The sequence below is a fragment of the Gorilla gorilla genome, chromosome 11 (genome assembly GCF_029281585.2).
Source record: "Gorilla gorilla gorilla isolate KB3781 chromosome 11, NHGRI_mGorGor1-v2.1_pri, whole genome shotgun sequence".
In the NCBI taxonomy this organism is placed as follows: domain Eukaryota; kingdom Metazoa; phylum Chordata; class Mammalia; order Primates; family Hominidae; genus Gorilla; species Gorilla gorilla.
In genome coordinates this window covers 111055646-111067664 of record NC_073235.2, presented here as the reverse complement: position 1 = coordinate 111067664, position 12019 = coordinate 111055646, and the positions used below count along the sequence as shown (strand labels likewise).

Below are 12019 nucleotides of genomic sequence, written 5' to 3'. Positions count from 1 at the left end.
TTTTAGTTTTTTGCTTTTCCTTCCTTATAAAAAAATTTTATTAACTATTAATAATTAATATCTCACAAATAAGTAATATCATTTTGCCCTACTGTGTGTCAAACCTTCAGGAGATATCTAGTTTTCTTATTAGACATATTTTGTTTTCTTGGGTTTTTCCAAATTATTACTTAAAGGTTGCAAACAATAGAAAACATTTTTTGTGTTTTTAATTAAGGAGATTAAATTATACTAACACAATTCTTCAAATTTTCTATTAACTTTTAAATCATTTTACATAAACTAGTATATATATTGAGTACATCAACCATCTTTAGTTATTTTTATTCTTAAAATATACAGAAATCACAGAAAATGGTTATAAGATTAGAGTTCAGTATAAATAAAACCATGATTTAATTTAATGGCCATTAACAGCTCTGAAAGGTTTGCATTTTTCATCACGCAATGCAAAAATGAAGATAATCACAGAGTACACTAAGTATCAGTGAATGTTTGTTTCTATCAATGAGACTGAAATTCTTTTGAAGCATTTTAGCTTAACTGAATGTTGATGTTACTTATGTTAGTTCCATTGTAGAGTACCTAACAATCTCCTCATATTGACTTATTTTATCTAAGAAGCTTTTCAACAATTAAACAGATAACTGAAAGTCTTTCTGCCAATTCCTAAAGAACTCATTAAGGTAGAAAGTTAAGACAGGAAGTTCTATTAATGCAAAATCAAAGAAACCTTCAACTCACTACTTCTCTTGCTGCTGTTCTCCCCCCCACCTCCCCAAAGCATCACCAGACATAAAGAAATATGTCAAAAATTCGAAGAGTTTATGTATGATGGACTATTCTCAGGGTTTTCATAAAGCTAATTTATCACATTAACTCTTAGCATCATATGCATATATCATCATGCATTTTTACTCACGAGGTCTAAGTGATATAAATTTAAACATGACTTTTAAACCAACTTTTATAACTTAAAAGTAACTCTCTAGAATATCCCGAAGTTTACATATGATTTCTATATTGGAAACAGCACTGATGTGAAATTAGGACATAAGGGCTCTACATTAAACCCTCTTGCCACCGAGCTATGTCACTTTGACCAACACCTAATCTCTGGTTCTCAGTTGACTCACATCTCTGAAATTAATATATTGTGCTGGAAGATTTATATGATGCCCCTTGCTCCCCTTTAATCCTAAAACTCTAATCTTTTATACGCTAATGAGATCATCTATTGGTAAATCTTATGAGGTGGAAAATACACCTCTAAAATGCAAAGGTCCTTCTGGAATATACACATGAGATGTAGCCATTCATAGGTAACTAAGAAGAAATCATGAATCATGTTACTAACTACCTATTGGGATTTTTATTCATAATATAGCACAATAAAATGCAATGTAAACAATGTAATCTAACATAATAAACATAACACACACACAGGTATAAGTATGGATGTATGTATCTCAGTCAGGTAGCTCTAGGCTATAGAAAATACCAGAATGATTGATATGCATCTGAAAAGACTGCAACATTGCTTTTATCTTTTATGATCCTTGTGTCGTTGAATAAGAGGGTTTTTATATATAATGGCTGGCAATGGAGAATTGCATTAAAACATTATTCTGCTTTCCCTTAGGAATTCACAAATAGAGAAATTCCATTACCTTTCCTATGCTGATATCTGGCTGCAGAAAGCGAAGGCAGTCTGAATAATTGGCCCATGTTTTATTTAAGCTGTGCATAAAATCCCATGTTCCATTGGGGTTACAGTGTCGGAAAGCAACTCCTGTAAAGACATGAAAGATGCTGAGATCGCTCAGTTCCCTTAGAATCTATTATCAAGAAAATGGACAAGTAAATGTTTGTTTTAAATTAATCATTTCAGAAAAATTCAATACCTTTATGGTTGAAGTCATAAATATAAGGAGGGCATGGAACAGCTGATATTTTCCCCACTGTTCCTCTGGGCCAACAAATGAGTCCATCCCATTCAGGGAAACAATTACCTTCTAATGAGAAAAAAAAATTAAAGCAAATAAACAAAGAAAAATGTAGTTAGAACCAGAGAACAAATGCATTCAAAAAACAAAATTTTAGGTCATTGTCTGTAGCAAAATTAAAACAAATTGGTAGTTTTTGAAACTAGATAGAATAGACATGATGCAAATGTCCCAAAATTCATCTGTGTGCTTCATCAAAGGCTCATTCATAGGAACATTTGCTTTGCATACATCAAAAATATTCAAATTATTCCAGCATACTAGTTATGGCATCTATAGCAATTAATTTATAAGAAACATTAGAAATCATTGTGAACCACTTCTGTGATAAAGTTTTTCTGACCACCAAAGTTGTAACTACATTTTTACACTACATTCTTGGAAACTGTTTTTAAAGATCATAACACCTGAAGCAGCACACTTCACTGGCAAGCCCCAAGACTCAGGTTTATCTTTTTACCAGTACTTCTCCTTGAGTCTAACATTCATCTCAAACAACATTCTCATCAACTTTACTCTTCTCAAGATGAATCCAGAACTTCATCACTTCTCACAACATCTACTGCCACCACGATAGTCCAAGCCACTTCATCTCCAACCTGAATGAGTGCAACAGTCTATGACTGGTGCTCCTGATTCCAACATTTCTTTCTGCAGGACAGTTCTCTGGGTGGCATTGGATGAACCCAATTCTCTCTGTCCCTTTTTTTTGTAGTTCTCAAGAATAACTATAGAATGTGCTGGGAATGCAACATACTGAGATAAGGGGTGAGGAACTGCCTGGAACAGTCCAGACTCAGTTCCAAGCCCTCCCAGAAACAGGATGTCTCCAGACATTAGCCCAGTGCACTCTGTGTTCCCTGAGGTATGTAATCAGGGTTGGGCTGTTTTATGGGGTCCCTCTGCTGTGGTGCACGCAGGTCATGAGCAGTTGAGATTCTATCCAGCCCAGGCAGCTTTCCCGAACCATGGGGCACCAGTTCCCAATGACTCCTAGGCTTCTGTTGTTCCTTGCTGCCTACCTATGAGTAATAAACCCGTTTCATATAACTCATGCGCTGGGTATTCTGCCTCACTGGACTCAGACAAGTTGGTAACTAGTGCACAGTAAACCTGCTTCACACTTTCTTTCCTTTATTTTTGACACTATAGCCCCAAATCCTCCAACAGCTCCCCATCTCAAAATATAAGTTTTTATAATGCCTGAAGTGCCCATAGGGTCTGCCCTCTCACTCAGACAGACTTATTCCCTTACCTCCTTCATATTTTCACTCAAATGTCAACTTCTGAGTAAACACGCTTATCTAAAATTGCATCCCAAAATCTTCCTTATACCTTTTCCTGCTGTATTTTTCACCTGAGTTCTCATCACCTTCCAATATTGGGTGTTATTTTATTATTATATTCCTAAGTCACAGGATTTAAGAAACTTGAGATTTTTGCCTGTTTTGTCTCAAGCTTTAGCCACATTCTGGGAATGCACCTGGCACTTGGTGGAGGATTAACAAATATTCAGTGTCAATTCTCTGTGCTCTTGCAGGACTCCTTTTGATTAGTGATGAACTGAACTTCCAAGAAGACAGCCTGTCAGCCAAATTATACCCCAACTTCTCAAAAATAGATACCTTTAGTGACTGCTGTATTAGTTTTCCATCGCTACTGTAACAGATTACCACAAACTTCACAGCTTAAAATAACAGAAATTTGTTTTTTCACTATTTCTGTAGGTCAACAGTCTGCTGGACTCAGCTGTTTCTCTCCTTGCAGACCCGTGAGGCCAAAATCAAGGGCTGGGCAGGGCTGCATTCCTCTCTGGAGGCTCTGAGGGAGGATCTGTCTCCTTGTTCACTTCGGTGGTTGGGAGAATTCAGCTCCTTGCAGACATAGAACCAAGGTTCCCATTTCTTTGCTGACAGCTGTCAGCTGAGAGCTGTTCCCAACTTCCAGAAGCTGCTTGGTCCCTTTCTTCCATCTTCAAAGTCAGCAAGGCAGGTTGAGTCCTTCTCACATGTTTAATCTCTCCTCCTCTCTCATTTTCTGCTTCAACTCTGATTCTTTTGCCTTCCTCTTCCACTTTAAAGGGCCCGTATGATCACATGGAACCAACTCAGACAATCCAGAATAAGCTCCCTCATTTTAAGGTCCATAACCTTAATTCCATCTGCAAAGTCCCTTCTGCCATGTGACACAGCATACACAGGCACAACAGCAGGTATTAGGGCATGGACATCCTTGGAGGGCCATCATTCTGCCACCACAAGTACTACCCATTATAGCTCTCTCAATTTTTTAGTTACCAGTTACACTAACTGTGCTGAGGATTTTTGTTGTAGCTAATGTTCATTTTGTCAAGTTGTTTGCTTAGTTTTGAACAGTCGGCATAACAGAACCTTACAGAAACACTGATCTCTACAGAAAAATAAATTCAGTTATGAACCTGAAATTAACTTCTTAGCATCCACCATATCACACAGAAACAAATACTTGATTTGCTTTGTGCATTGCCGAAGCAATAAGAAAAGAAAATGTCTTTCCAAAAACATTTTTCTTAGAAAAAGCCTTGCTTTGCTCACATAATAAAAGCCCGAGCTTTACATATCACAGGCAAGGCAGGAGCCCATCCCACTGGCTCCTGCTTCTGGTGCACAGCTCCACCTGCCTCTCTTTCCACCATTATCTGCTTTGTTGTTTGTATGTTTTCCTTTTCATTTATACAGAATGTAATGACTCCACCTCTCCCAACAACTTTGCCCTCAACAGTATATCTTGATATCTTTCAATTCACCTTTTCATTAACAAGCCACATGTCTTTATATATCTGAACTGTCCAGTCGATATGTGCCCAGTATCTATTGTGTAATTACATAAATTGGACCTGGACACACATTCTTATTTCTCGGTAACTAGATATCCCTCCAAAATGTATGCTGCAATGTCATGTGCTATTTTCTAGCAAAAGCCAATGGCCAGTTTATTCTATAATTATATAGTTTTAAAACTGCTATGGAAATTTTTTTTCCTCATGCTCTAAAAGGGACAGCTTTCTCGTTCCCTGCAAGATACTGCCTCACACATGCTGCCCAATTTTTAGAAAACTGACACTTTCCCAAAATATTTCTGTAGATCATGCTTATTTTTTTGGTTGCTCTTTGACAAAGAGAATAATAAATGTTCACAAAAGGTTGAAAAAATTGAAGAAGCCATGAATCTCACATAGAAAATGGAGATTTTTTTTTTTTTTTGAGACAGAGTCTCACTCTGGAGTTAGTGGCACCATCTCAGCTCACTGCAACCTCCGCCTCCCGAGTTCAAGCAGTTTTCCTGTTCAGCCTCCCGAGTAGCTGGGACTACAGGCACCTGCCACCACACCCAGCTAATTTTTGTATTTTTAGTAGAGATAGGGTTTCACCATATTGGTCAGGCTGGTCTTGAACTCCTGACCTCAGGTGATCCGCCCGCCTCAGCCTCCCAAAGTGTTGGGATTACAGGCACGAGCTACTGCGCCTGGCCAAAAATAGAGATCTTAACTAGCATTCTCTCCTTGATCAGATTGCCATCCAATGTGAGTAAATACTTTCACTATTTGGCAAGGACCTAATTAATTGACTAATGGCTCCCCATCTCTCTTTATAAATTAGCACCATTAATTATAACTCTGTAATTATTTTTGTGTGCCAGGACAAACTAATTATGAGTGAAGCTTGTCAAACCATGACATTTACACAGAACAATCTAAAATTTGGAGAACGTTTTTCTCTTTTCAAACGAAATGTGACCACACTTGAAATAATAATATTTTGGATCAATAATATTTTGGTCTGTGTTTTTTAAGTACTTGAATAGTTTTAGAGCTGAATATTTGCATTTATATATCCTTTTCTCTCTTTCATAAACATTAGGAAAACTTTTATGTTCTCATGTTCTTTTATTAAAAAAATCTTTCTTAAATAAAACAGAAAATCATATACTCATAAACTAGAATTGACAGCTGCTAATATTTTGCAATAGTTAATCTAATTTATTTTTTGCTACAGATTTTTAAAGTACAGACAGTCTGACAGCTCACTCCTAAATATTTTGATATGCATCTCTTGATTTTAGAAGAATGTAAAAATGAAAATTCCTTAAATTAGCTAGTGAATTCAAAATGTCATTCTAGTGTTTTACAATTTTAAAGTAAAGAGCACTTGAGTCAATTTATATATAATTAGACATTTTAATTGAAAGGTAAACCAAAGTTTGACCACATTTAATTCTGTCTTACTTGCATAGAGAAAGATCTCCATGCAAATAAGGATCTCGAAGAAAGTGTTTTTTCTCTTTCAGTATTTATTTATCTACATGCTTCACATCATCCACATCTTCACAAATTTTAGATGTGACCTAAGTTTACTACCAGTTAATTTATTCTTTTATGTATAATTCATATGGTGTGTGACTGATGCACACTTGCTTATCTTGACCCATCCTATTTCCTCTTTTGAAATGTCTTTGTGATGGTTAATATTAGGGTCAACTTGATTGGATTGAAAGATGCCTAGATAGTTGGCAAAGTATTGTTTCTGGGTGTCTCTGTGAGGGTGGTGCCAGAGGAGACTGACATTTGAGTTAGTGGACTGGGAGAGAAAGACCCACCCTCAATGAGGGTGGGCACCCTCCAGTTGGCTAGAACAAAGCAGGGGGAAGAAGGTGGGATAAGCTGGCTTGCTGAGTTATCATCTTTCCCCTGAGCTGGATGCTTCCATCCATTTCTCCTATCCTTGGACATCACACTCCAGGTTCTTCGGCCTTTGGACTCTTGGACTTACACCAGTGGTTTGCTGGGGGCTCTCAGGTCTTTGGCCATGGACTGAAGGCTTCCCTGTTTTTGAGGCTCTTGGACTTAACTGAGCCACTATTGTCTTCTTTCTTCCCCAGCTTGCAGATGGCCTATCGTGGGACTTTACCCTGTGATCATGTGAGCCAATTCTTTCTAACAAACTCCCTTTCACATATACTTATATCCTATTAGTTCTGTTCCTCTGGAGAACTTTGACTAATACAGTCTTACTTTCCTTTCATCACATCTAATTCCTATTTCTTTACTTTTAAGATGAGATCATTATTCTTCCAGGAAGCCTTCCCTGATTAATTAAGATTCCTCTTCAGTGGTTCTATAGTTGTTAAAACACCGCTGTTGTTAAAATTATACACCATCCTGAAAGATGCCTGCCTTCTTTATTAAGCCATTAACCCCACAGGGAAAAGGCAAAAACTTATTCATACTTTTTAGAGCTTACTCTGGGCACATAATAATATTTGTTGAACTGTTAAAGGGACACTGACGATGATAATGTTGGCCTAGGTGATCTCTGAAATATCTTCTAGCTCAACAGTTTACAAGATTTCACAGAAAACAGCTTACTCGGCCATCACAGATAATAATGCTTTCAAATTTTTTCATGATGATGTATATCTTTGTTAGTAGATTTCCATATCTAAGATATTAGGATCAGCATTCTTTAGAAGTTGCACGAGTGATTCCCTTTTCAGACACTATTAGAGTAGCCATTCAGAAAGCTTCATCTTAGTACAAGATACCTACAAAGGCTATATTAATGTAAAAGCCTTCTTTCTTTAAATATGGCTTAGCTGGCTGTAAAGTAAAGGAATAAATTGTAGGCCAGAAATATAGGAGCAGCAAGCTCCACATTTGGGGTTTACCTTAGAGGCTTCTATTGACCTGTTTACTTAGAGTTTTGGTGGTGTTCAGGTAACAAAAGAAGAGCTTGAGGCCTGATGGGGTGGAGAAATTGAACAGGAGACCCCTCTAGAAAGTCAGTATCCCCAAAAGATGACACTTCTCCCACTAAGTGGGTGGGCAAGAAATAAAACCATCCTTCAGAAAGAGATTGGTTTGTGTCATTCTTGGCTACATTTGGAGTTGGAATAGAAAACAGTGGAGGGAAAATTCTTCTCTAAACATTTCTAACCACAAGCCTATACTTATGTGTGATCTAAATTTAGTTTAAATTGGACTTAGGTCAATAATTCATCTAGGCACCTTGCAGTTGCAAACACAAATTTTCTCTAAAGAAATGTTCTTTAAACAAGAACCTCATGAGTTGCTCATCACAAATCATTAGACACACAAGGAAATAAGCCATCATGTGTGGTGGTCAGCATTGACCAGCAGTCTACAGATATTACAATTATCATATGCAGCATATAAAGCATGTCTAGGAAAAAAAGAAGAGATTTGAAAGAATATTGAAGGAGCAGGAGACTATCAAAATTGAATATGAAGACTTCAGAAAATAAAAACATAAAGAAAATTTACTAATGGATGGATTGAACAGTTGTTAGACAAAGCTGAACAAAGAGCTGGCAAACTGGAAAATATATACAAAGAAATTACCAAAATAGCAGTAAAGAAACAAAGAAAAGGAAAATACATAAGACATCGACACACAAAGAGTAGTATGAGTAGGTCCCATATTTGTCTTATTAAAGTTCCAGAAGGAGATGAGAGAGAATAAAGGGGAGCAAAATTTCAGAGGCAAAATAACTAAAACATTCCAATCACCGAATAAAGATACAGATGTACAGATTCAGGAAATCCAATGAATCTATACCTAGATACAGAGTGAAACTGCAGAATATCAATGTTAAAGAGTTCTTAAAGAGAGCCAGACAGAGGCCGGGCATGCTGGCTCACACCTGTAATCCCAGCACTTTGGGAGGCAGAGGCGAGCAGATCACGAGGTCGGGAGATTGAGACCATCCTGGCTAACATGGTGAAACCCCGTCTCTACTAAAAAAATACAAAAAACAAAAAATACAAAAAAATTAGCCGGGCGTGGTGGCAGGCGTCTGTAGTCCCAGCTACTCGGGAGGCTGAGGCAGGAGAATGGTGTGAACCCGGGAGGCGGAGCTTGCAGTGAGCCAAGATCATGCCACTGCACTCCAGCCTGGGTGACAGAGCGAGACTCCATCTCAAAAAAAAAAAAAAGAAGCCAGACAGAAAAAGCTAATCACCAACAAAGGCTGAGAATTGATTTGTCAGTAATAACAATGGAAGCTAGAAAAAAAAAAACAGTATCTTTAGGTGATAAAAGTAAATAATTTTTAGCCAAGGATCATATGTCCAGAAAAAGTATCTTTCAAGGTTGACACCAAAATAAAGACATTTTCCAACAGACAAAAACTGAGATCACTATAAACATATTCTAACATAAAGATTCAAAAATATATAAATAAAGGACATTTTATTCAAAGAAGAAAAATTATAATAACATAAAATTAAGGTAGAACTAAAGAGCATATAATTTGGAAGCAATTAAAGTATCTCAAACTGTGTTTATTATTTGGAAAAAGGAAGCAAATGATAAACTTTAAACTTTCTGAAATTAAATATATGTGAAAAATTTCTAGGATAACCACTAAAAGAATTAAATATAATACATATCTTCCATACTAGTTGGGGGTGGCAGGGGATGGAATAAAATGAGAAAAAGGTCTCTATCAATCCAAAAGAGAGTTGGAACTGGGGAAGTGGAAGGGCAGAGGAAGAGCTGGTGAAATAGAAAGCCCACATGAGATTTTAGAATTAAACTCAAATACTGTATATTAGTAACTACAATTAATGTAATTGAGCTAAATTCTTCAGTTAATAGACAAAGATTATCAGAATGGATAATGAGAAAAACTCTATGTGTGTCCCGTTTGTAAAAGATACTCCTGAAATGTAAATATACAGAAAAGTTTAATAAAAGAATGAGGAAATATGAGTTGTTATTTAATGGGTACAGAGTGTCAATTTAGATGGAAAATTTCTGGAGACTGATTGCACAACAATGCGAATATACTTAACACTACTGAGCAGTACAATGAAAAAAATTTTAATGGTAAATTTAATGCTATGTATATTTTATCACAATTAAAACATTTTTAAAGGATTGGAAAAGATATACAAGGCAGATACTAACCAAGAAAGAAGGAAATTAGTATTGTTAAATTTTTTTAAATATAGTAATTTTAAATTGTACATATTTTTTAAATATGAAGGACAAGTATCCTAGAGATAAAGAGGGCTACTGCATATCTACAAAAGGTTTCATTCACCAGGAAATCTAATATTTCTAAACTTAAATAACCTCCTATTTTCAAAATATATGAAGTAAAAATATCCAGTGAATTTTTCAATGAAAAGTTGAAAAATTCATCATCATAGTAGCATATTTTAAGATATATATATCTCAGAAAATAATAGGTCAAGCACATTTTAAAAATCATTGTGGATGCAGAATATATGAACCACACAACTAACAAGCTTAATCTAGTGGACACTATAAAACATTGTACTCAGAAACTAGAGGGCATACATACCTTTGAAGACCACATGGAAAATTATCAAAATTGACAAGACTATAAGACATTAAGTCTCAACACTTTTTTTTTTTTTTTTTTTTTTTTTGAGACAGAGAGTCGCTCTGTCACCCAGGCTGGAGTTCAATGGTGCGATCTCAGCTCACCGCAACCTCCACCTCCCAGGTTCAAGCGATTCTCCTGCCTCAGCCTCCTGAGTAGCTGGGATTACAGGCATGCGCCACCACGCCCAGCTAATTTTTGCATTTTTAGTAGAGATAGGGTTTCACCATGTTGGCCAGGCTGGTCTGGAGCTCCCGACCTCAGGTGATCCGCCCACCTCGGCCTCCCAAAGTGCTGGGATTACAGGCGTGAGCCACCGCGCCCGGCTGTCCCAACACATTTTTAAAACTCAGTATCATGCAGACCACATTCTCTGATCATAAACAATTGAGAAATCAATCACATTTATTTGTTGGCATTTAGAGAAGTCTGAAGTAGATTTTGAACTGCATATTTTATAATAGAGGCAATGTCCACAGGGACAGAGCCTACTCCTCCAAGCTTACTGCATGGTCGAGGGCAAATCAGTATGCATGCTCTCTACAGGCAGACAAACCCTGAAGAAAGGACTAAGGGATAGGCTGATGTGCACATGCCCAGTTGCTATTCTCAAACTCACTATCAGGCAAGTTACTTTTTCCACAGGGAAGGAAAAGCATGTAGGGTAGAGATGAAAAGAGTGTCGTTATTCTGCTGCACACCCCTCCACATGGAAATGTGGATTGACTGATAAGGATCTCCCTAACACTAAAGAAGGAGGGAAATGTGCGATCTTTATGAGAACGGATAGGAGGCACAAGGAGAGCCGATTTTCTTGGCATCTTTACCTCCCTCCTGGAGTTGAGCTGTGATGTTGAGTTCACATTGTACTTTCGCTTTCAGCACAAGGACAATCTGCTCCTCTATAGTAATGGTGCCATCAGAATCCAGCTGTAGAAGTGAACAAAATACAAACATTTTCATCATGTTTTTTCAAGCCAGGATACAAGCTTTCATTATTTCACCTTCTAATATAATTGAAAATGAGTTTGATATCAAGCTATTTGAAATAGTCCTTTATCTGAATCAAAATTCAAAATCCATCAATGTGTAAGATTTTAGAACAATTTTACTTTTACCTGATTAGCCTTTTAAAAAATCTCATACCAGAAGAAGTGAGAAAATTTTAATATAGTTAGGTAATTATATTAGAGATAATAGACTACAAAAAATAAAATGGAGATATTATACTAAGAAAAAATATTTAAAATAAAATAATTATATTAGAGATAATATACTACAAAAAATAAACAATATACAAAAATATATATAATTTCCTGCAATATTATAATTCCATCTAACATGATACAATTTATTTAGTACCAAGAGTGGTTGGTTCCAGAGGAACAGAACCTTAAAGAAGAAACCATCTGTATTTATCACCTATAGCTGTGTAACAAAACATCCCAAAATATTGTTGTGATTTAAAATAACAAATATTAATTTGTTTCACAGTTTGGGAAATGCATAGCTGGGTATTATTTTCTAAGATATCTACAGCACAAAGAGAATCTCAGTGAATAGTCAGATATATAGTTTTGGAGATTTCTGGATTATATTCATAG

General features: G+C 36.4%; 1 protein-coding gene across 1 annotated transcript in view; it reads right to left on the bottom strand.

Annotated features, from left to right (window-relative positions):
• PTH2R (parathyroid hormone 2 receptor) overlaps positions 1–12019 on the bottom strand; it is an 87742-nt gene that overhangs the window by 54870 nt on the left and 20853 nt on the right. The window contains exons 2-4 of the mRNA XM_004033134.5: positions 11243–11345; positions 1905–2015; positions 1671–1792 (exon numbers count right to left, since the gene is read on the bottom strand). Of these exons, the coding sequence (XP_004033182.3) occupies positions 1671–1792; positions 1905–2015; positions 11243–11345 (336 nt within the window). The remainder of the gene's footprint in view (positions 1–1670; positions 1793–1904; positions 2016–11242; positions 11346–12019) is intronic.